This window comes from Spea bombifrons, chromosome 13, assembly GCF_027358695.1.
Source record: "Spea bombifrons isolate aSpeBom1 chromosome 13, aSpeBom1.2.pri, whole genome shotgun sequence".
NCBI lineage: Eukaryota > Metazoa > Chordata > Amphibia > Anura > Pelobatidae > Spea > Spea bombifrons.
In genome coordinates this window covers 18070130-18094133 of record NC_071099.1, presented here as the reverse complement: position 1 = coordinate 18094133, position 24004 = coordinate 18070130, and the positions used below count along the sequence as shown (strand labels likewise).

The following is a 24004-nucleotide window of genomic DNA, read 5'->3' as shown; positions in this document are numbered from 1 at the left end:
TGTTTCTGGAATTTTTCTTGCCTTTATGACCATGGCAAGACCATGGAAGCTAGATTTCTCGCTATGAACTGTCTAGTTCCTATTCCTGTAAGGGACCTGCGTGAGCTGGAGATATGAGTCCCTTCGCAGTATAGGAACTAGGGATTGTTATCCTTGTAAAGGACCTGTGTGAGCTGAAGGTGTAAGAGTCCTTTAGCTGGATGGAAACTAGATTTCTCACTATGAACCGTCTAGTTCCTATCCCTCTAAGGGACCTGTGTGAGCTGGAGATATGAGTCCCTTCGCAGTATAGCAACTAGAGTTTGTTATCCTTGTAAAGAACCATTGTTAGCTGAAGGTGAGTGCAACAAATATCTCAAATTTTTAATTTTTTGTACGAACTTATTACACTATATTTGTTTTACTTTTTCTCCCACATATCTATGCGCCCCGACCATTGTCTATATACCGGCACTAAAGAGATTACCTGCTAGCCATACTGACCACAGAACATAATAAAACAAAACAAAAGTACACTCAGCACTGGAGTTACATAATAATGTCGATCCTTAAAAGAAGGGAAAAAAACAAGCACTATAATAGAATATCTGGAACAGACACATCGCGGACCCCTTCTGGCACACTAACTGTGAATAACGGTCAGGGACCCAGAACCTCCTCTAATGATCACACAAACCGCTATCTCCAGCGGCGCACACAGGCGCGGACCCGCATACATCTCCACACGGCCGACATAACGGTAACAACACGGCAACACCGTAAACTACACGGGTATACAACAATCTCCTGACCATACAAAGTGCTCGTGTTACTCCGGGACACAAGAATTATAGCAAAACATTCCTATAAGGAGGGGGCATCCTAAGAGGAATGGAATAGTCTTAAAACTTTAAGATGTAGGGTTTATAAAAATTCAAAAAAAAAATCACTTTTTATGCCCCTTTTATTATAGTCTACGGCCTACGGCCTTCCTTTTTATCCTCCCTGTTAGCATGTACCATGTTTCAGTTCTCTTATGACATAAATGAGCTCTAATGACGCCATATAATTACTAATTCACGCAAACACGAACATTACAAATGAGTGTGAATGTGCAGGTGAAACCTGTGACCGCCGGTAGCGCGGATGCAGAATAAAGGTATTTGGCGGTACTACAGACTTCCAAGAGCCCCAACACCGGCCCATTTAAACATAAAGGAACGCGGTCACCGGCAGCGCCATCTCTACCTGTAATGCGCCGCGTCCTGCTCACTAAACCGGCTCTCCTTGGCATTCTGTACCGGTGGCAGGGCGACCACGAACCCCAAACACACAGGGAGCAGGAGCGGGTTCATGTCCTGTCACTCGTACCGGAGTCCCTCACAGCATTCTGACACAACGTCGCTTCCTGCTTCCTGCTCAGCTGGCGAGAAAAGAGCGCTGGGATTGGTCCACGCATTCTAGCGGCTGAATGCTCGCTCATTATTGGTCAGAACTGATGACACGTCCTCCCAATAGCAATGCGCACCCGCCATCTTTATTCCTGGCAGCCATTACGCTACTGTTGCGTGAACCGTTGCTTTTTCATTTATCTGTTTTGTGTACGGAATTCGTGTGGATTCTCATAACACTGTCTATATGTTTATTATCTGAAGCAAAACGATTGTTGAATAAAATAAATATTGTTTCCAATATATAATACTTTATCCATGCTCACTCACCCTTACACTTAGACATTCATGCTCAAAATATATTTTCTGTAAGATATAACAAAATATTTTTCTGTATGTGATGTAAGGATCTGGGGTATTACATAACTTTTAAGTCACTTAAATGCAAAAAAAAAAACAACCCATTTGTCAGTGGTGACATTAAGTCACATAAAAATGATGTATTTCCAATCTTTAATCAATGTGCATTGCTATAGAATGCTTGATTCTTGTTTTGGAATCCACACAAGATATGAAATCTGAGATCGGTCTAAGCTTTTCCTTCAAGCATGCGAGCGCGGTTTAATTGTTTTATTATTCAACATAAAATTTCCAGGTACTTAAAATCTAAATTTGTAAAATATAGCAAGGAAAAGGTATTTTTGCCAAATAGTAAAAGGAATTTTATTGGTGTAACAGTGCTATCCGCGTCAGGTTGGGTCTCTACTCTCCCTTGTTGAATTTGTCCTCATCAGCGTTCAAAAGCAGAGGAAATCTCCTCCCTGCGCAGATTTCAGATCTGATTTAGAGCACGGTGGTTGCCCATCAGACGGGACTGGGGTCTACTCGTGATCTTTTTCCTAGATACCAGTGAATGAAAACCATCAGCGCTCCCATAACCATTACCATAATGGCCGCACTCATTATCACTGCCACTAATGTTGTTTGAGGGATCCGGATGAATGAGGCGTTCTGGAAGTCTACACTTGGGGAGGCAGATCTTACGCATGAGTTGTCTTTTCCATTATATTCGTATAAAGGGGAACAGGAAGTGCAATTATTGGCAGACGACCCTTTACACGTAAAGCAGGATGGGTGGCAAGCGGCACAAGAACGAACAAGGTGAAAGCTGCTGGGCTCTGACACCTCCGCTCTCTGCGTAGACTTAAAGTATTTGGCAGGGCAGTAAGATAGACAGAGCTTTCCAAAGGTATAATATGGTGCCAAACATTCTATGCACGACCCATTTCTATCCCGCCTCAGACACTTTCTCACGACAGACTTCTTGATTTTCCTGGACATCATGTGTTCATCTGTCCCGTACAAAATCAACGTGACGTGACTTAGAAATCCGTGGTTGGCGTAGCTTCCTCTGTTCCTAAATTCTAAAGTCCAAAGGCCCAATGGATTTTCATCCCAAGATTGTGTGGTCATGAAGGACCAATCTCTGTACCCATCAGTGCTGTTATCATGTGGTCTCTTGCCCATCAGCACAGAACGGGTGCCCATAGGACTGGTAAGATAGATTTCCAGGTCACCTCTGCGACTGTAGCTGAGGGACATTTTTGCTTGGACATGCTCAAGGGATGTTATGTGATTGGGGGACCCAGAACAGGCAGTGACATTGAAAGTCAAAATCAGATCTGAATGCACTTTTTTGGGGGTGCTCACAATTGTTATGAGGCACTTTCTTTGAGGCTGCGTTGTCTCCCATGTTTCAGCCAGCTCCACTACTCGTCCAGCATGCAAGAGTCCGTAGCCGAAAAAGTGGCTCACTTTTCTTCCCACTCCATTTATGACCCAATCGTCAGCCATTAGGTGGGCAGGACTGGACGCTCTTACCACGATATGTTGTATATCCCTCCATGTAAGAGCTGGGTTTGCCTCCAATGCCAAAGCAAGGATCCCGGCAGCAAGTGGAGTGGCGGCTGAAGTCCCGCTGTGTTGATCTGTACACCTGTGGCGTATATCAGTGGTGATAAAAGTCTCTTCCTCACCACCACCGCTGCTGTAAGTGCTTGTAAGTTTGCATGCACACGGCTCATTGTACCAAGGGACTGTTCCATGATTTGTGACACCCCCAACAGCAACAGTGTAGATACTGTTGGCGTAGCCGTCACTGTTGCAGTTGTCTTTCCTGCCACCGTTTCCAGATGACCAAACAAAGATAGATCCAAGGCCACGGCGGCCATTTAGTATTCCTTTGTAAAGAGCCTCAGAAGACAACACTCTTGGTCCATCCAGTACCTTTCCATCATCAGAGGGACCCCAGCTGGCGCTATAAATGTCAATATGCTGTGGGTTCAAACTCAATGACTGAGCTTCAATAATGTCTGTGGTTATCCCATCCAGCATTCGCACACCTCCTATTCTAGCGTTGTATGCTACTCCAGCGCCGCAGATATCATTATTGGCAACCGCAGCCACCACGCCTGCACAGCGGGTCCCGTGGTGGTTCTCATGAGATGAGTTATATCGGGGCTGAGGGTCAGGATCATTGTCATTAAAATCATAACTCGCTTCCGGATCATAGTTTAATGCGAGATCGGGGTGGTCCTTTTCAAGCCCATCATCCACAACGGTCACCACCACGCCTCGTCCGGTATATCCACGGTTCCAAGCAGTCTGGATGCCTAAGTGAAAATTTTTACCCAGGTACCACTGCAAGCTGAAGAGGGGGTCTGTGGGAACCATATCAGGCTGTCTTTTCTCCATTCTCCTCAGCGTCTGCTGCTCAAACCAGCTAACCTTGGGTTCTTTTTTCAGTTGAATATTTCTACCCCAGTGAGGGCTGAAGGATTTCCTTTGAACGCCACGATGAGATAGATGGTAGACATCACTGCCAAGCACCACCTGCCCAAGGTTGATGAAACCGAATTTCTGTGCAATACGTTCTGCCTCTACAGAGCCATCAGGTATGTGCACAGCCCAGCTATTTGTGTAAATCTCCAAAGAGAAGATCACATGGATCAGAACAGTAACAACGAAAACCAGAGCTATGCTCCTCATCTTGTACTGTCAGCTTACAAAAGCATCTGTTGGCCTAACGGCCAGTGCTTTTATAACCTACACTATGTCACAGTAGAAGGGCGTGGCACATATGTTACATCACAATAGCAGGGCGGGGCTCGGAACTCTCAGCGACAAGCCGGCTAGAAAATGCTTACAGTTATGATGTCAGTATATAATTCTGAAACAGTAGCGTGTGATATATATATATATATTATAAACACGGTATCTACACACACACACATATATATATATAATCACACACAGACTACCATTCTAAAATATGGGGTCACTTGGAAAATAACAATTGCAAAGGGGTTTTCTAACGATTGATTAGCCTTTTAAAGTTAAACTTGGATTAGCAAACACAACGTGCCGTTGGAACGCAGGAATGATGGGAGTGATAAAGAGCCTCTGAAAAATCAGCCGTTTTCAGCTACAATCATTCAGTCATTTATAACATTAATGATGCCTGTGCTGTATTTCTGATGCATTTCATGTCATTTTAATGGACAACATTTGTTTTCAGAGACAGTTCTATGTGACCTCATACTTTTGGATGATGGAGTTAGATATGTATATATATATAGATAGATAGATAGATAGATAGATAGATAGATAGATAGATAGATAGATAGATAGATAGATAGATAGATAGATATAATGCCAAGTATTTCATAAGTGGTAATACAAACAAAACTCTTGGGGACACTTATCAAGAGAATCTAAGAGTAATAAAGTAACAGAGTAATAAAGTGACATTTAAAGAAGCGACCTGATTAAGGGTTAAAAATTGTGTAGAAAGGGCACGAGAAGACAAGCAGTCGCAGGGTCAACCCTTGAACACTGAACAAGATGGCTCCGGATATAAAAACATCAAATCCATGGCATGTAGCTGTATGTCCTAGCAAGGTCTTGGGATAAGAACGGGATCGGCATATTGTTATCCCGACGACTGAGTGAAGATGCGACCAAGGACTGATTAAGGTCGGAGTCTGCAGTCAAACTCTATTCCTGTGTTTCCTGTACAAAATTAAATATGAATTAATGATCTCTTTTTTTTCCCAGTGTGATACAGTGTTAGCTAATGCATACACACATATATAACCCTGGGGACGGTCACCTGTGGGATCCACAAGGTCCTCCATGATGACCTAATTTTAATGAGAATATACACTAACATTAATCTAAATGCCTACATTATGTGTTTCAATCGTCAACGTGCGCATGCCCAAAGCGCTTTTCACAGGAGTGTGTACTTATGCAGGTTCTGGTCTGTGCCAGTGAGCGTCTCTCTCTCTCTCTCTCTGTGCCTGTGAGTGTCTCTCTCTCTGTGTGCCAGTGAGTGTGTGTGTCTCTCTCTGTGTGCCAGTGAGTGTCTCTCTCTCTCTCTCTCTGTGCCAGTGAGTGTGTGTGTGTGTGTCTCTCTCTCTGTGCCAGTGAGTGTGTGTCTCTCTCTCTCTGTGCCAGTGAGTGTGTGTCTCTCTCTCTCTGTGCCAGTGAGTGTGTCTCTCTCTCTCTGTGCCAGTGAGTGTGTGTGTGTCTCTCTCTCTGTGCCAGTGAGTGTGTGTCTCTCTCTCTGTGCCAGTGAGTGTGGTACAAAGAACTACAGGAAGAGGAAGAAGCAGCAGCGCGGGACGTGCAAATGACTAAAAATGGGCTCTCTCTCTGTGCCAGTGAGTGTGTCTCTCTCTCTGTGCCAGTGAGTGTGTGTCTCTCTCTCTGTGCCAGTGAGTGTGTGTCTCTCTGTGCTAGTGAGTGTCTCTCTCTCTATCTGTGTCAGTAAGTGCGTCTCTCTCTCTCTGAGATAGAGCGTGCGCTCGCCTCGAGAGGGAGAGCGTGCGCTTGCCTCGAGAGGGAGAGCGTGCGCTCGCCTCGAGAGGGAGAGAGAACATGCGCGCGCCGAGAGAGAGAGAGAGTGCGGGCGCGCGCCGAGAGAGAGAGAGAGTGCGGGCCGAGAGAGAGCGCGTGCCGAGAGAGAGAGAGAGTGCGGGCCGAGAGAGAGCGCGCGCCGAGAGAGAGAGATAACTCACTCTAGTTAAGCCAGGGATCTCAACTCTACTGCACATCATTTTTTAGTGAATAGACTCATTTGTTGTAGACTAAATGCCACGTCTGTAATTGAGATCTTCACAATGTATATGAGAATGTGATAAAATAAAGCAACATCTGTATATGTTTCAAACAATAGTAATAATAATAATAATATATGTTCACAAATAATTAAATGAACATAATGCATATAATATATCTGGAATTGCAATTAAAAATCAGTTTCTTTTCTTTAAATAGATGTTTATACTCTTTTCTTCTTCTTCTACAGTCTATCTCAACCACTCACAAAACATTAACTTTTTAGTGACGTGGGTAGATTAATAGATTACGTCCTCATGGTGGCGGCTTTTTGGAATAGGAGCCTGGCATAAACTGTTGCCCACGGAGTGTTGTGCAGCGGAAAAGTCCAAAGCTAGTGGGAACAGCTGAGCTGTGTGCGTCGGACCGCCATACACAAGGGAGAATATCCAAGAAAGGCTCCATTGGTTGTGTCTTTCTCCTGCTCAGATTAGGGACCACACAGGGTTAAGGTGTGAATCCACGACAGATGGAAGACAATTGGACATGTTGGTACCCATTAACACAATTATTATTAGGAATATCTATGGGTATGTTATATGTGAAACCGCGTTAGAGTAAATAAAATCTAATACAAAATGTTTCTGGAATTTTTCTTGCCTTTATGACCATGGCAAGACCATGGAAGCTAGATTTCTCACTATGAACTGTCTAGTTCCTATTCCTGTAAGGGACCTGCGTGAGCTGGAGATATGAGTCCCTTCGCAGTATAGGAACTAGGGATTGTTATCCTTGTAAAGGACCATTGTTAGCTGAAGGTGTAAGAGTCCTTTAGCTGGATGGAAACTAGATTTCTCACTATAAACCGTCTAGTTCCTATCCCTCTAAGGGACCTGTGTGAGCTGGAGATATGAGTCCCTTCGCAGTATAGGAACTAGGGATTGTTATCCTTGTAAAGGACCATTGTTAGCTGAAGGTGTAAGAGTCCTTTAGCTGGATGGAAACTAGATTTCTCACTATAAACCGTCTAGTTTCTATCCCTCTAAGGGACCTGTGTGAGCTGGAGATATGAGTCCCTTTGCAGTATAGCAACTAGGGATTGTTATCCTTGTAAAGAACCATTGTTAGCTGAAGGTGAGTGCAACAAATATCTCAAATTTTTAATTTTTTGTACGAACTTATTACACTATATTTGTTTTACTTTTTCTCCCACATATCTATGCGCCCCGACCATTGTCTATATACCGGCACTAAAGAGATTACCTGCTAGCCATACTGACCACAGAACATAATAAAACAAAACAAAAGTACACTCAGCGCTGGAGATACATAATAATGTCGATCCTTAAAAGAAGGGGAAAAAAAACAAGCACTATAATAGAATATCTGGAACAGACACATCGCGGACCCCTTCTGGCACACTAACTGTGAATAACGGTCAGGGACCCAGAACCTCCTCTAATGATCCCACAAACCGCTATCTCCAGCGGCGCACACAGGCGCGGACCCTTATACATCTCCGCACCGCCGACATAACAGTAACAACACGGCAACACCGTAAACTACACGGGTATACAACAATCTCCTGACCATACAAAGTGCTCGTGTTACTCCGGGACACAAGAATTATAGCAAAACATTCCTATAAGGAGGGGGCATCCTAAGAGGAATGGAATAGTCTTAAAACTTTAAGATGTAGGGTTTATAAAAATTCAAAAAAAAAATCACTTTTTATGCCCCTTTTATTATAGTCTACGGCCTACGGCCTTCCTTTTTATCCTCCCTGTTAGCATGTACCATGTTTCAGTTCTCTTATGACATAAATGAGCTCTAATGACGCCATATAATTACTAATTCACGCAAACACGAACATTACAAATGAGTGTGAATGTGCAGGTGAAACCTGTGACCACCGGTAGCGCGGATGCAGAATAAAGGTATTTGGCGGTACTACAGACTTCCAAGAGCCCCAACACCGGCCCATTTAAACATAAAGGAACGCGGTCACCGGCAGCGCCATCTCTACCTGTAATGCGCCGCGTCCTGCTCACTAAACCGGCACTACTTGGCATTCTGTACCGGTGGCAGGGCGACCACGAACCCCAAACACACAGGGAGCAGGAGCGGGTTCATGTCCTGTCACTCGTACCGGAATCCCTCACAGCATTCTGACACAACGTCGCTTCCTGCTTCCTGCTCAGCTGGCGAGAAAAGAGCGCTGGGATTGGTCCACGCATTCTAGCGGCTGAATGCTCGCTCATTATTGGTCAGAACTGATGACACGTCCTCCCAATATCAATGCGCACCCGCCATCTTTATTCCTGGCAGCGATTACGCTACTGTTCGTGATCTGTCGCTTTTTCATTTATCTGTTTTGTGTACGGAATTCGTGTGGATTCTCATAACACTGTCTATATGTTTATTATCTGAAGCAAAACGATTGTTGAATAAAATAAATATTGTTTCCAATATATAATACTTTATCCATGCTCACTCACCCTTACACTTAGACATTCATGCTCAAAATATATTTTCTGTAAGATATAACAAAATATTTTTCTGTATGTGATGTAAGGATCTGGGGTATTACATAACTTTTAAGTCACTTAAATGCAAAAAAAAAACCCCATTTGTCAGTGGTGACATTAAGTCACATAAAAATGATGTATTTCCAATCTTTAATCAATGTGCATTGCTATAGAATGCTTGATTCTTGTTTTGGAATCCACACAAGATATGAAATCTGAGATCGGTCTAAGCTTTTCCTTCACGCATGCGAGCGCGGTTTAATTGTTTTATTATTCAACATAAAATTTCCAGGTACTTAAAATCTAAATTTGTAAAATATAGCAAGGAAAAGGTATTTTTGCCAAATAGTAAAAGGAATTTTATTGGTGTAACAGTGCTATCCGCGTCAGGTTGGGTCTCTACTCTCCCTTGTTGAATTTGTCCTCATCAGCGTTCAAAAGCAGAGGAAATCTCCTCCCTGCGCAGATTCCAGATCTGATTTAGAGCACGGTGGTTGCCCATCAGACGGGACTGGGGTCTACTCGTGATCTTTTTCCTAGATACCAGTGAATGAAAACCATCAGCGCTCCCATAACCATTACCATAATGGCCGCACTCATTATCACTGCCACTAATGTTGTTTGAGGGATCCGGATGAATGAGGCGTTCTGGAAGTCTACACTTGGGGAGGCAGATCTTACGCATGAGTTGTCTTTTCCATTATATTCGTATAAAGGGGAACAGGAAGTGCAATTATTGGCAGACGACCCTTTACACGTAAAGCAGGATGGGTGGCAAGCGGCACAAGAACGAACAAGGTGAAAGCTGCTGGGCTCTGACACCTCCGCTCTCTGCGTAGACTTAAAGTATTTGGCAGGGCAGTAAGATAGACAGAGCTTTCCAAAGGTATAATATGGTGCCAAACATTCTATGCACGACCCATTTCTATCCCGCCTCAGACACTTTCTCACGACAGACTTCTTGATTTTCCTGGACATCATGTGTTCATCTGTCCCGTACAAAATCAACGTGACGTGACTTAGAAATCCGTGGTTGGCGTAGCTTCCTCTGTTCCTAAATTCTAAAGTCCAAAGGCCCAATGGATTTTCATCCCAAGATTGTGTGGTCATGAAGGACCAATCTCTGTACCCATCAGTGCTGTTATCATGTGGTCTCTTGCCCATCAGCACAGAACGGGTGCCCATAGGACTGGTAAGATAGATTTCCAGGTCACCTCTGCGACTGTAGCTGAGGGACATTTTTGCTTGGACATGCTCAAGGGATGTTATGTGATTGGGGGACCCAGAACAGGCAGTGACATTGAAAGTCAAAATCAGATCTGAATGCACTTTTTTGGGGGTGCTCACAATTGTTATGAGGCACTTTCTTTGAGGCTGCGTTGTCTCCCATGTTTCAGCCAGCTCCACTACTCGTCCAGCATGCAAGAGTCCGTAGCCGAAAAAGTGGCTCACTTTTCTTCCCACTCCATTTATGACCCAATCGTCAGCCCTTAGGTGGGCAGGACTGGACGCTCTTACCACGATATGTTGTATATCCCTCCATGTAAGAGCTGGGTTTGCCTCCAATGCCAAAGCAAGGATCCCGGCAGCAAGTGGAGTGGCGGCTGAAGTCCCGCTGTGTTGATCTGTACACCTGTGGCGTATATCAGTGGTGATAAAAGTCTCTTCCTCACCACCACCACTGCTGTAAGTGCTTGTAAGTTTGCATGCACATGGCTCATTGTACCAAGGGACTGTTCCATGATTTGTGACACCCCCAACAGCAACAGTGTAGATACTGTTGGCGTAGCCGTCACTGTTGCAGTTGTCTTTCCTGCCACCGTTTCCAGATGACCAAACAAAGATAGATCCAAGGCCACGGCGGCCATTTAGTATTCCTTTGTAAAGAGCCTCAGAAGACAACACTCTTGGTCCATCCAGTACCTTTCCATCATCAGAGGGACCCCAGCTGGCGCTATAAATGTCAATATGCTGTGGGTTCAAACTCAACGACTGAGCTTCAATAATGTCTGTGGTTATCCCATCCAGCATTCGCACACCTCCTATTCTAGCGTTGTATGCTACTCCAGCGCCGCAGATATCATTATTGGCAACCGCAGCCACCACGCCTGCACAGCGGGTCCCGTGGTGGTTCTCATGAGATGAGTTATATCGGGGCTGAGGGTCAGGATCATTGTCATTAAAATCATAACTCGCTTCCGGATCATAGTTTAATGCGAGATCGGGGTGGTCCTTTTCAAGCCCATCATCCACAACGGTCACCACCACGCCTCGTCCGGTATATCCACGGTTCCAAGCAGTCTGGATGCCTAAGTGAAAATTTTTACCCAGGTACCACTGCAAGCTGAAGAGGGGGTCTGTGGGAACCATATCAGGCTGTCTTTTCTCCATTCTCCTCAGCGTCTGCTGCTCAAACCAGCTAACCTTGGGTTCTTTTTTCAGTTGAATATTTCTACCCCAGTGAGGGCTGAAGGATTTCCTTTGAATGCCACGATGAGATAGATGGTAGACATCACTGCCAAGCACCACCTGCCCAAGGTTGATGAAACCGAATTTCTGTGCAATACGTTCTGCCTCTACAGAGCCATCGGGTATGTGCACAGCCCAGCTATTTGTGTAAATCTCCAAAGTAAAGATCACATGGATCAGAACAGTAACAACGAAAACCAGAGCTATGCTCCTCATCTTGTACTGTCAGCTTACAAAAGCATCTGTTGGCCTAACGGTCAGTGCTTTTATAACCTACACTATGTCACAGTAGAAGGGCGTGGCACATATGTTACATCACAATAGCAGGGCGGGGCTCGGAACTCTCAGCGACAAGCCGGCTAGAAAATGCTTACAGTTATAATGTCAATATATAATTCTGAAACAGTAGTGTGTGATATATATATATATATTATAAACACGGTATCTACACACACACACATATATATATATAATCACACACAGACTACCATTCTAAAATATGGGGTCACTTGGAAAATAACAATTGCAAAGGGGTTTTCTAACGATTGATTAGCCTTTTAAAGTTAAACTTGGATTAGCAAACACAACGTGCCGTTGGAACGCAGGAATGATGGGAATGATAAAGAGCCTCTGAAAAATCAGCCGTTTTCAGCTACAATCATTCAGTCATTTATAACATTAATGATGCCTGTGCTGTATTTCTGATGCATTTCATGTCATTTTAATGGACAACATTTGTTTTCAGAGACAGTTCTATGTGACCTCATACTTTTGGATGATGGAGTTAGATATGTATATATATATATATATATATAAATAGATAGATAGATAGATAGATAGATAGATAGATAGATAGATAGATAGATAGATAGATATAATGCCAAGTATTTCATAAGTGGTAATACAAACAAAACTCTTGGGGACACTTATCAAGAGAATCTAAGAGTAATAAAGTAACAGAGTAATAAAGTGACATTTAAAGAAGCGACCTGATTAAGGGTTAAAAATTGTGTAGAAAGGGCACGAGAAGACAAGCAGTCGCAGGGTCAACCCTTGAACACTGAACCAGATGGCTCCGGATATAAAAACATCAAATCCATGGCATGTAGCTGTATGTCCTAGCAAGGTCTTGGGATAAGAACGGGATCGGCATATTGTTATCCCGACGACTGAGTGAAGATGCGACCAAGGACTGATTAAGGTCGGAGTCTGCAGTCAAACTCTATTCCTGTGTTTCCTGTACAAAATTAAATATGAATTAATGATCTCTTTTTTTTCCCAGTGTGATACAGTGTTAGCTAATGCATACACACATATATAACCCTGGGGACGGTCACCTGTGGGATCCACAAGGTCCTCCATGATGACCTAATTTTAATGAGAATATACACTAACATTAATCTAAATGCCTATATTATGTGTTTCAATCGTCAACGTGCGCATGCCCAAAGCGCTTTTCACAGGAGTGTGTACTTATGCAGGTTCTGGTCTGTGCCAGTGAGCGTCTCTCTCTCTCTCTCTCTGTGCCAGTGAGCGTCTCTCTCTCTCTCTCTCTGTGCCTGTGAGTGTCTCTCTCTCTGTGTGCCAGTGAGTGTGTGTGTCTCTCTCTGTGTGCCAGTGAGTGTCTCTCTCTCTCTCTGTGCCAGTGAGTGTCTCTCTCTCTGTGTGCCAGTGAGTGTGTGTGTCTCTCTCTGTGTGCCAGTGAGTGTCTCTCTCTCTCTCTCTGTGCCAGTGAGTGTGTGTGTGTCTCTCTCTCTGTGCCAGTGAGTGTCTCTCTCTCTGTGCCAGTGAGTGTGTGTGTGTGTGTGTCTCTCTCTGTGCCAGTGAGTGTGGTACAAAGAACTACAGGAAGAGGAAGAAGCAGCAGCGCGGGACGTGCAAATGACTAAAAATGGGCTCTCTCTCTGTGCCAGTGAGTGTGTGTCTCTCTGTGCCAGTGAGTGTGTGTCTCTCTCTCTCTGTGCCAGTGAGTGTGTGTCTCTCTCTCTCTGTGCCAGTGAGTGTGTGTCTCTCTCCCTGTGCCAGTGAGTGTGTGTCTCTCTCTCTCTGTGCCAGTGAGTGTGTGTCTCTCTCTCTGTGCCAGTGAGTGTGTGTGTGTCTCTCTCTGTGCCAGTGAGTGTGTGTGTGTGTCTCTCTCTGTGCCAGTGAGTGTGGTACAAAGAACTACAGGAAGAGGAAGAAGCAGCAGCGCGGGACGTGCAAATGACTAAAAATGGGCTCTCTCTCTGTGCCAGTGAGTGTCTCTCTCTCTGTGCCAGTGAGTGTCTCTCTCACTGTGCCAGTGAGTGTCTCTCTCTCTGTGCCAGTGAGTGTGTGTCTCTCTGTGCTAGTGAGTGTGTTTCTCTCTCTCTGTGCCAGTGAGTGTCTCTCTCTCTATCTGTGTCAGTAAGTGCGTCTCTCTCTCTCTGAGATAGAGCGTGCGCTCACCTCGAGAGAGAGAGCGTGCGCTCGCCTCGAGAGGGAGAGAGCGTGCGCTCGCCTCGAGAGGGAGAGCGTGCGCTCGCCTCGAGAGGGAGAGCTTGCGCTCGCCTCGAAAGGGAGAGAGAACGTGCGCACGCCGAGAGAGAGAGAGAGTGCGGGCGCGCGCCGAGAGAGAGAGAGAGTGCGGGCCGAGAGAGAGCGCGTGCCGAGAGAGAGAGAGAGCGCGTGCGCGCGCCAAGATAGAGCGCGTGCCGAGAGAGAGCGCGTGCGCGCGCCGAGAGAGAGAGCGCGTGCGCGCGCTGAGATAGAGAGAGAGAGCGCGCCTAGAGAGAGAGATAACTCACTCTAGTTAAGCCAGGGATCTCAACTCTACTGCACATCATTTTTTAGTGAATAGACTCATTTGTTATAGACTAAATGCCATGTCTGTAATTGAGATCTTCACAATGTATATGAGAATGTGATAAAATAAAGCAACAGCTGTATATGTTTCAAAATAATAGTAATAATAATAATATATGTTCACAAATCATTAAATGAACAGAACGCATGTAATATATCTGGAATTGCAATTAAAAATCAGTTTCTTTTCTTTAAATAGATGTTTATACTCTTTTCTTCTTCTTCTACAGTCTATCTCAACCACTCACAAAACATTAGCTTTTTAGTGACGTGGGTAGATTAATAGATTACGTCCTCATGGTGGCGGCTTTTTGGAATAGGAGCCAGGCATAAACTGTTGCCCACGGAGTGTTGTGCAGCGGGAAAGTCCAAAGCTAGTGGGAACAGCTGAGCTGTGTGCGTCGGACCGCCATACACAAGGGAGAATATCCAAGAAAGGCTCCATTGGTTGTGTCTTTCTCCTGCTCAGATTAGGGACCACACAGGGTTAAGGTGTGAATCCACGACAGATGGAAGACAATTGGACACGTTGGTACCCATTAACACAATTATTATTAGGAATATCTATGGGTATGAAACCGCGTTAGAGTAAATAAAATCTAATACACAATGTTTCTGGAATTTTTATTGCCTTTATGACCATGGCAAGACCATGGAAGCTAGATTTCTCACTATGAACTGTCTAGTTCCTATTCCTGTAAGGGACCTGCGTGAGCTGGAGATATGAGTCCCTTCGCAGTATAGATACTAAGGATTGTTATCCTTGTAAAGGACCTGTGTGAGCTGAAGGTGTAAGAGTCCTTTAGCTGGATGGAAACTAGATTTCTCACTATGAACCGTCTAGTTTCTATCCCTCTAAGGGACCTGTGTGAGCTGGAGATATGAGTCCCTTTTCAGTATAGCAACTAGGGTTTGTTATCCTTGTAAAGAACCATTGTTAGCTGAAGGTGAGTGCAACAAATATCTCAAATTTTTTATTTTTTGTACGAACTTATTACACTATATTTGTTTTACTTTTTCTCCCACATATCTATGCGCCCCGACCATTGTCTATATACCGGCACTAAAGAGATTACCTGCTAGCCATACTGACCACAGAACATAATAAAACAAAACAAAAGTACACTCAGCGCTGGAGATACATAATAATGTCGATCCTTAAAAGAAGGGAAAAAAAAACAAGCACTATAATAGAATATCTGGAACAGACACATCGCGGACCCCTTCTGGCACACTAACTGTGAATAACGGTCAGGGACCCAGAACCTCCTCTAATGATCACACAAACCGCTATCTCCAGCGGCGCACACAGGCGCGGACCCGCATACATCTCCACACGGCCGACATAACGGTAACAACACGGCAACACCGTAAACTACACGGGTATACAACAATCTCCTGACCATACAAAGTGCTCGTGTTACTCCGGGACACAAGAATTATAGCAAAACATTCCTATAAGGAGGGGGCATCCTAAGAGGAATGGAATAGTCTGAAAACTTTAAGATGTAGGGTTTATAAAAATTTATTAAATCACTTTTTATGCCCCTTTTATTATAGTCTACGGCCTACGGCCTTCCTTTTTATCCTCCCTGTTAGCATGTACCATGTTTCAGTTCTCTTATGACATAAATGAGCTCTAATGACGCCATATAATTACTAATTCACGCAAACACGAACATTACAAATGAGTGTGAATGTGCAGGTGAAACCTGTGACCGCCGGTAGCGCGGATGCAGAATAAAGGTATTTGGCGGTACTACAGACTTCCAAGAGCCCCAACACCGGCCCATTTAAACATAAAGGAACGCGGTCACCGGCAGCGCCATCTCTACCTGTAATGCGCCGCGTCCTGCTCACTAAACCGGCTCTCCTTGGCATTCTGTACCGGCGGCAGGGCGACCACGAACCCCAAACACACAGGGAGCAGGAGCGGGTTCATGTCCTGTCACTCGTACCGGAGTCCCTCACAGCATTCTGACACAACGTCGCTTCCTGCTTCCTGCTCAGCTGGCGAGAAAAGAGCACTGGGATTGGTCCACGCATTCTAGCGGCTGAATGCTCGCTCATTATTGGTCAGAACTGATGACACGTCCTCCCAATAGCAATGCGCACCCGCCATCTTTATTCCTGGCAGCCATTACGCTACTGTTCGTGATCTGTCGCTTTTTCATTTATCTGTTTTGTGTACGGAATTCGTGTGGATTCTCATAACACTGTCTATATGTTTATTATTGGAAGCAAAACGATTGTTGAATAAAATAAATATTGTTTCCAATATATAATACTTTATCCATGCTCACTCACCCTTACACTTAGACATTCATGCTCAAAATATATTTTCTGTAAGATATAACAAAATATTTTTCTGTATGATTACGTGTGATGTAAAGTGGAATAGCCTCTGGGGTATTACATAACTTTTAAGTCACTTAAATGCAAAAAAAAAAAACAACCCATTTGTCAGTGGTGACATTAAGTCACATAAAAATGATGTATTTCCAATCTTTAATCAATGTGCATTGCTATAGAATGCTTGCTTCTTGTTTTGGAATCCACACAAGATATGAAATCTGAGATCGGTCTAAGCTTTTCCTTCACGCATGCGAGCGCGGTTTAATTGTTTTATTATTCAACATAAAATTTCCAGGTACTTAAAATCTAAATTTGTAAAATATAGCAAGGAAAAGGTATTTTTGCCAAATAGTAAAAGGAATTTTATTGGTGTAACAGTGCTATCCGCGTCAGGTTGGGTCTCTACTCTCCCTTGTTGAATTTGTCCTCATCAGCGTTCAAAAGCAGAGGAAATCTCCTCCCTGCGCAGATTTCAGATCTGATTTAGAGCACGGTGGTTGCCCATCAGACGGGACTGGGGTCTACTCGTGATCTTTTTCCTAGATACCAGTGAATGAAAACCATCAGCGCTCCCATAACCATTACCATAATGGCCGCACTCATTATCACTGCCACTAATGTTGTTTGAGGGATCCGGATGAATGAGGCGTTCTGGAAGTCTACACTTGGGGAGGCAGATCTTACGCATGAGTTGTCTTTTCCATTATATTCGTATAAAGGGGAACAGGAAGTGCAATTATTGGCAGACGACCCTTTACACGTAAAGCAGGATGGGTGGCAAGCGGCACAAGAACGAACAAGGTGAAAGCTGCTGGGCTCTGACACCTCCGCTCTCTGCGTAGACTTAAAGTATTTGGCAGGGCAGTAAGATAGACAGAGCTTTCCAAAGGTATAATATGGTGCCAAACATTCTATGCACGACCCATTTCTATCCCGCCTCAGACACTTTCTCACGACAGACTTCTTGATTTTCCTGGACATCATGTGTTCATCTGTCCCGTACAAAATCAACGTGACGTGACTTAGAAATCCGTGGTTGGCGTAGCTTCCTCTGTTCCTAAATTCTAAAGTCCAAAGGCCCAATGGATTTTCATCCCAAGATTGTGTGGTCATGAAGGACCAATCTCTGTACCCATCAGTGCTGTTATCATGTGGTCTCTTGCCCATCAGCACAGAACGGGTGCCCATAGGACTGGTAAGATAGATTTCCAGGTCACCTCTGCGACTGTAGCTGAGGGACATTTTTGCTTGGACATGCTCAAGGGATGTTATGTGATTGGGGGACCCAGAACAGGCAGTGACATTGTAAGTCAAAATCAGATCTGAATGCACTTTTTTGGGGGTGCTCACAATTGTTATGAGGCACTTTCTTTGAGGCTGCGTTGTCTCCCATGTTTCAGCCAGCTCCACTACTCGTCCAGCATGCAAGAGTCCGTAGCCGAAAAAGTGGCTCACTTTTCTTCCCACTCCATTTATGACCCAATCGTCAGCCATTAGGTGGGCAGGACTGGACGCTCTTACCACGATATGTTGTATATCCCTCCATGTAAGAGCTGGGTTTGCCTCCAATGCCAAAGCAAGGATCCCGGCAGCAAGTGGAGTGGCGGCTGAAGTCCCGCTGTGTTGATCTGTACACCTGTGGCGTATATCAGTGGTGATAAAAGTCTCTTCCTCACCACCACCGCTGCTGTAAGTGCTTGTAAGTTTGCATGCACACGGCTCACTGTACCAAGGGACTGTTCCATGATTTGTGACACCCCCAACAGCAACAGTGTAGATACTGTTGGCGTAGCCGTCACTGTTGCAGTTGTCTTTCCTGCCACCGTTTCCAGATGACCAAACAAAGATAGATCCAAGGCCACGGCGGCCATTTAGTATTCCTTTGTAAAGAGCCTCAGAAGACAACACTCTTGGTCCATCCAGTACCTTTCCATCATCAGAGGGACCCCAGCTGGCGCTATAAATGTCAATATGCTGTGGGTTCAAACTCAACGACTGAGCTTCAATAATGTCTGTGGTTATCCCATCCAGCATTCGCACACCTCCTATTCTAGCGTTGTATGCTACTCCAGCGCCGCAGATATCATTATTGGCAACCGCAGCCACCACGCCTGCACAGCGGGTCCCGTGGTGGTTCTCATGAGATGAGTTATATCGGGGCTGAGGGTCAGGATCATTGTCATTAAAATCATAACTCGCTTCCGGATCATAGTTTAATGCGAGATCGGGGTGGTCCTTTTCAAGCCCATCATCCACAACGGTCACCACCACGCCTCGTCCGGTATATCCACGGTTCCAAGCAGTCTGGATGCCTAAGTGAAAATTTTTACCCAGGTACCACTGCAAGCTGAAGAGGGGGTCTGTGGGAACCATATCAGGCTGTCTTTTCTCCATTCTCCTCAGCGTCTGCTGCTCAAACCAGCTAACCTTGGGTTCTTTTTTCAGTTGAATATTTCTACCCCAGTGAGGGCTGAAGGATTTCCTTTGAACGCCACGATGAGATAGATGGTAGACATCACTGCCAAGCACCACCTGCCCAAGGTTGATGAAACCGAATTTCTGTGCAATACGTTCTGCCTCTACAGAGCCATCGGGTATGTGCACAGCCCAGCTATTTGTGTAAATCTCCAAAGTAAAGATCACATGGATCAGAACAGTAACAACGAAAACCAGAGCTATGCTCCTCATCTTGTACTGTCAGCTTACAAAAGCATCTGTTGGCCTAACGGTCAGTGCTTTTATAACCTACACTATGTCACAGTAGAAGGGCGTGGCACATATGTTACATCACAATAGCAGGGCGGGGCTGGGTACTCTCAGCGACAAGCCGGCTAGAAAATGCTTACAGTTATAATGTCAGTATATAATTCTGAAACAGTAGTGTGTGATATATATATATATACACGGTATATACACACACATATATATATATATATAATCACACACAGACTACCATTCTAAAATATGGGGTCACTTGGAAAATAACAATTGCAAAGGGGTTTTCTAACGATTGATTAGCCTTTTAAAGTTAAACTTGGATTAGCAAACACAACGTGCCGTTGGAACGCAGGAATGATGGGAGTGATAAAGAGCCTCTGAAAAATCAGCCGTTTTCAGCTACAATCATTCAGTCATTTATAACATTAATGATGCCTGTGCTGTATTTCTGATGCATTTCATGTCATTTTAATGGACAACATTTGTTTTCAGAGACAGTTCTATGTGACCTCATACTTTTGGATGATGGAGTTAGATATGTATATATATATATATATATATATATATATAGATAGATAGATAGATAGATAGATAGATATAATGCCAAGTATTTCATAAGTGGTAATACAAACAAAACTCTTGGGGACACTTATCAAGAGAATCTAAGAGTAATAAAGTAACAGAGTAATAAAGTGACATTTAAAGAAGCGACCTGATTAAGGGTTAAAAATTGTGTAGAAAGGGCACGAGAAGACAAGCAGTCGCAGGGTCAACCCTTGAACACTGAACAAGATGGCTCCGGATATAAAAACATCAAATCCATGGCATGTAGCTGTATGTCCTAGCAAGGTCTTGGGATAAGAACGGGATCGGCATATTGTTATCCCGACGACTGAGTGAAGATGCGACCAAGGACTGATTAAGGTCGGAGTCTGCAGTCAAACTCTATTCCTGTGTTTCCTGTACAAAATTAAATATGATTTAATGATCTCTTTTTTTTCCCAGTGTGATACAGTGTTAGCTAATGCATACACACATATATAACCCTGGGGACGGTCACCTGTGGGATCTACAAGGTCCTCCATGATGACCTAATTTTAATGAGAATATACACTAACAATCTAAATGCCTATATTATGTGTTTCAATCGTCAACGTGCGCATGCCCAAAGCGCTTTTCACAGGAGTGTGTACTTATGCAGGTTCTGGTCTGTGCCAGTGAGCGTCTCTCTCTCTCTCTCTCTGTGCCAGTGAGCGTCTCTCTCTCTCTCTCTCTGTGCCTGTGAGTGTCTCTCTCTCTGTGTGCCAGTGAGTGTGTGTGTCTCTCTCTGTGTGCCAGTGAGTGTCTCTCTCTCTCTCTGTGCCAGTGAGTGTGTGTGTGTGTGTGTCTCTCTCTCTCTGTGCCAGTGAGTGTCTCTCTCTCTGTGCCAGTGAGTGTGTGTGAGTGTGTGTCTCTCTCTGTGCCAGTGAGTGTGGTACAAAGAACTACAGGAAGAGGAAGAAGCAGCAGCGCGGGACGTGCAAATGACTAAAAATGGGCTCTCTCTCTGTGCCAGTGAGTGTGTGTCTCTCTGTGCCAGTGAGTGTGTGTCTCTCTCTCTCTGTGCCAGTGAGTGTGTGTCTCTCTCTCTCTGTGCCAGTGAGTGTGTGTCTCTCTCCCTGTGCCAGTGAGTGTGTGTCTCTCTCTCTCTGTGCCAGTGAGTGTGTGTCTCTCTCTCTGTGCCAGTGAGTGTGTGTCTCTCTCTGTGCCAGTGAGTGTGGTACAAAGAACTACAGGAAGAGGAAGAAGCAGCAGCGCGGGACGTGCAAATGACTAAAAATGGGCTCTCTCTCTGTGCCAGTGAGTGTCTCTCTCTCTGTGCCAGTGAGTGTCTCTCTCTCTGTGCCAGTGAGTGTGTGTCTCTCTGTGCTAGTGAGTGTGTTTCTCTCTCTCTGTGCCAGTGAGTGTCTCTCTCTCTATCTGTGTCAGTAAGTGCGTCTCTCTCTCTCTGAGATAGAGCGTGCGCTCACCTCGAGAGAGAGAGAGAGCGTGCGCTCGCCTCGAGAGGGAGAGAGCGTGCGCTCGCCTCGAGAGGGAGAGCGTGCGCTCGCCTCGAGAGGGAGAGCTTGCGCTCGCCTCGAAAGGGAGAGAGAACGTGCGCACGCCGAGAGAGAGAGAGAGAGTGCGGGCGCGCGCCGAGAGAGAGAGAGAGTGCGGGCCGAGAGAGAGCGCGTGCCGAGAGAGAGAGAGAGAGAGCGCGTGCGCGCGCCAAGATAGAGCGCGTGCCGAGAGAGAGCGCGTGCGCGCCGAGAGAGAGAGCGCGTGCGCGCCGAGAGAGAGAGCGCGTGCGCGCGCCTAGAGAGAGAGATAACTCACTCTAGTTAAGCCAGGGATCTCAACTCTACTGCACATCATTTTTTAGTGAATAGACTCATTTGTTATAGACTAAATGCCACGTCTGTAATTGAGATCTTCACAATGTATATGAGAATGTGATAAAATAAAGCAACAGCTGTATATGTTTCAAAATAATAGTAATAATAATAATATATGTTCACAAATCATTAAATGAACAGAACGCATGTAATATATCTGGAATTGCAATTAAAAATCAGTTTCTTTTCTTTAAATAGATGTTTATACTCTTTTCTTCTTCTTCAGTCTATCTCAACCACTCACAAAACATTAGCTTTTTAGTGACGTGGGTAGATTAATAGATTACGTCCTCATGGTGGCGGCTTTTTGGAATAGGAGCCAGGCATAAACTGTTGCCCACAGAGTGTTGTGCAGCGGAAAAGTCCAAAGCTAGTGGGAACAGCTCAGCTGTGTGCGTCGGACCGCCATACACAAGGGAGAATATCCAAGAAAGGCTCCATTGGTTGTGTCTTTCTCCTGCTCAGATTAGGGACCACACAGGGTTAAGGTGTGAATCCACGACAGATGGAAGACAATTGGACATGTTGGTACCCATTAACACAATTATTATTAGGAATATCTATGGGTATGTTATGAAACCGCGTTAGAGTAAATACACAGACAGGATACAGATTGATTTTTGATTTTCTCCTGAGGAAGCCGAGACAAAAATCGGCGAAACGCGTTGAGATACTTTGAGAAACTTTATAACTATCGAAACCTGGACTTTACAAGGACTTGCTGATCATCCATTTACCTTTGTGAAGGACATTGCTTTTACGCATAACCCAGTCGTTATGCCTACTTGTTTGTAAGTTTTTTATCTATATTTATTAAACCATATCTAGTTTTATCGCACTATTTCGTTTCCTATCTTCTATACGGAAGTTCCAAAGACGAAAGAGAGTGTGGACTTCTGACGAGCTTTCATTTTCTAATACACTCGTGAGTGCAACAAATATCTCAAATTTTTAATTTTTTGTACGAACTTATTACACTATATTTGTTTTACTTTTTCTCCCACATATCTATGCGCCCCGACCATTGTCTATATACCGGCACTAAAGAGATTACCTGCTAGCCATACTGACCACACAACATAATAAAACAAAACAAAAGTACACTCAGCACTGGAGATACATAATAATGTCGATCCTTAAAAGGAGGGAAAAAAACAAGCACTATAATAGAATATCTGGAACAGACACATCGCGGACCCCTTCTGGCACACTAACTGTGAATAACGGTCAGGGACCCAGAACCTCCTCTAATGATCACACAAACCGCTATCTCCAGCGGCGCACACAGGCGCGGACCCGCATACATCTCCACACCGCCGACATAACGGTAACAACACGGCAACACCGTAAACTACACGGGTATACAACAATCTCCTGACCACACAAAGTGCTCGTGTTACTCCGGGACACAAGAATTATAGCAAAACATTCCTATAAGGAGGGGGCATCCTAAGAGGAATGGAATAGTCTTAAAACTTTAAGATGTAGGGTTTATAAAAATTAAAAAAAAAATCACTTTTTATGCCCCTTTTATTATAGTCTACGGCCTACGGCCTTCCTTTTTATCCTCCCTGTTAGCATGTACCATGTTTCAGTTCTCTTATGACATAAATGAGCTCTAATGACGCCATATAATTACTAATTCACGCAAACACGAACATTACAAATGAGTGTGAATGTGCAGGTGAAACCTGTGACCGCCGGTAGCGCGGATGCAGAATAAAGGTATTTGGCGGTACTACAGACTTCCAAGAGCCCCAACACCGGCCCATTTAAACATAAAGGCACGCGGTCACCGGCAGCGCCATCTCTACCTGTAATGCGCCGCGTCCTGCTCACTAAACCGGCTCTCCTTGGCATTCTGTACCGGTGGCAGGGCGACCACGAACCCCAAACACACAGGGAGCAGGAGCGGGTTCATGTCCTGTCACTCGTACCGGAGTCCCTCACAGCATTCTGACACAACGTCGCTTCCTGCTTCCTGCTCAGCTGGCGAGAAAAGAGCGCTGGGATTGGTCCACGCATTCTAGCGGCTGAATGCTCGCTCATTATTGGTCAGAACTGATGACACGTCCTCCCAATAGCAATGCGCACCCGCCATCTTTATTCCTGGCAGCCATTACGCTACTGTTGCGTGAACCGTTGCTTTTTCATTTATCTGTTTTGTGTACGGAATTCGTGTGGATTCTCATAACACTGTCTATAT

The 24004-nt window shown here is 44.7% G+C and overlaps 3 protein-coding genes across 3 annotated transcripts; all 3 read right to left on the bottom strand.

Moving 5' to 3' along the window:
• Nucleotides 1-2234: 2234 nt before the first annotated feature.
• LOC128470928 (proprotein convertase subtilisin/kexin type 4-like) lies at nt 2235-4418 on the bottom strand. Its single transcript, XM_053452780.1, has one exon. It carries the CDS (start codon nt 4416-4418, stop codon nt 2235-2237), a length of 2184 nt encoding a protein of 727 aa, XP_053308755.1.
• A 5102-nt stretch (nt 4419-9520) lies between these two features.
• LOC128470927 (proprotein convertase subtilisin/kexin type 4-like) lies at nt 9521-11704 on the bottom strand. The gene has a single exon (XM_053452779.1). It carries the CDS (start codon nt 11702-11704, stop codon nt 9521-9523), a length of 2184 nt encoding a protein of 727 aa, XP_053308754.1.
• Nucleotides 11705-17170: 5466 nt separating this feature from the next.
• LOC128470926 (proprotein convertase subtilisin/kexin type 4-like) lies at nt 17171-19354 on the bottom strand. Its single transcript, XM_053452778.1, has one exon. It carries the CDS (start codon nt 19352-19354, stop codon nt 17171-17173), a length of 2184 nt encoding a protein of 727 aa, XP_053308753.1.
• Between the last annotated feature and the right edge of the window lie 4650 nt (nt 19355-24004).

What these genes read in the sequence shown, in the direction of transcription:
- LOC128470928 (XM_053452780.1), bottom strand. Translation starts at nt 4,418, where the DNA reads ATGAGGAGCATAGCTCTGGTTTTCGTTGTTACTGTTCTGATCCATGTG.
- LOC128470927 (XM_053452779.1), bottom strand. Translation starts at nt 11,704, where the DNA reads ATGAGGAGCATAGCTCTGGTTTTCGTTGTTACTGTTCTGATCCATGTG.
- LOC128470926 (XM_053452778.1), bottom strand. Translation starts at nt 19,354, where the DNA reads ATGAGGAGCATAGCTCTGGTTTTCGTTGTTACTGTTCTGATCCATGTG.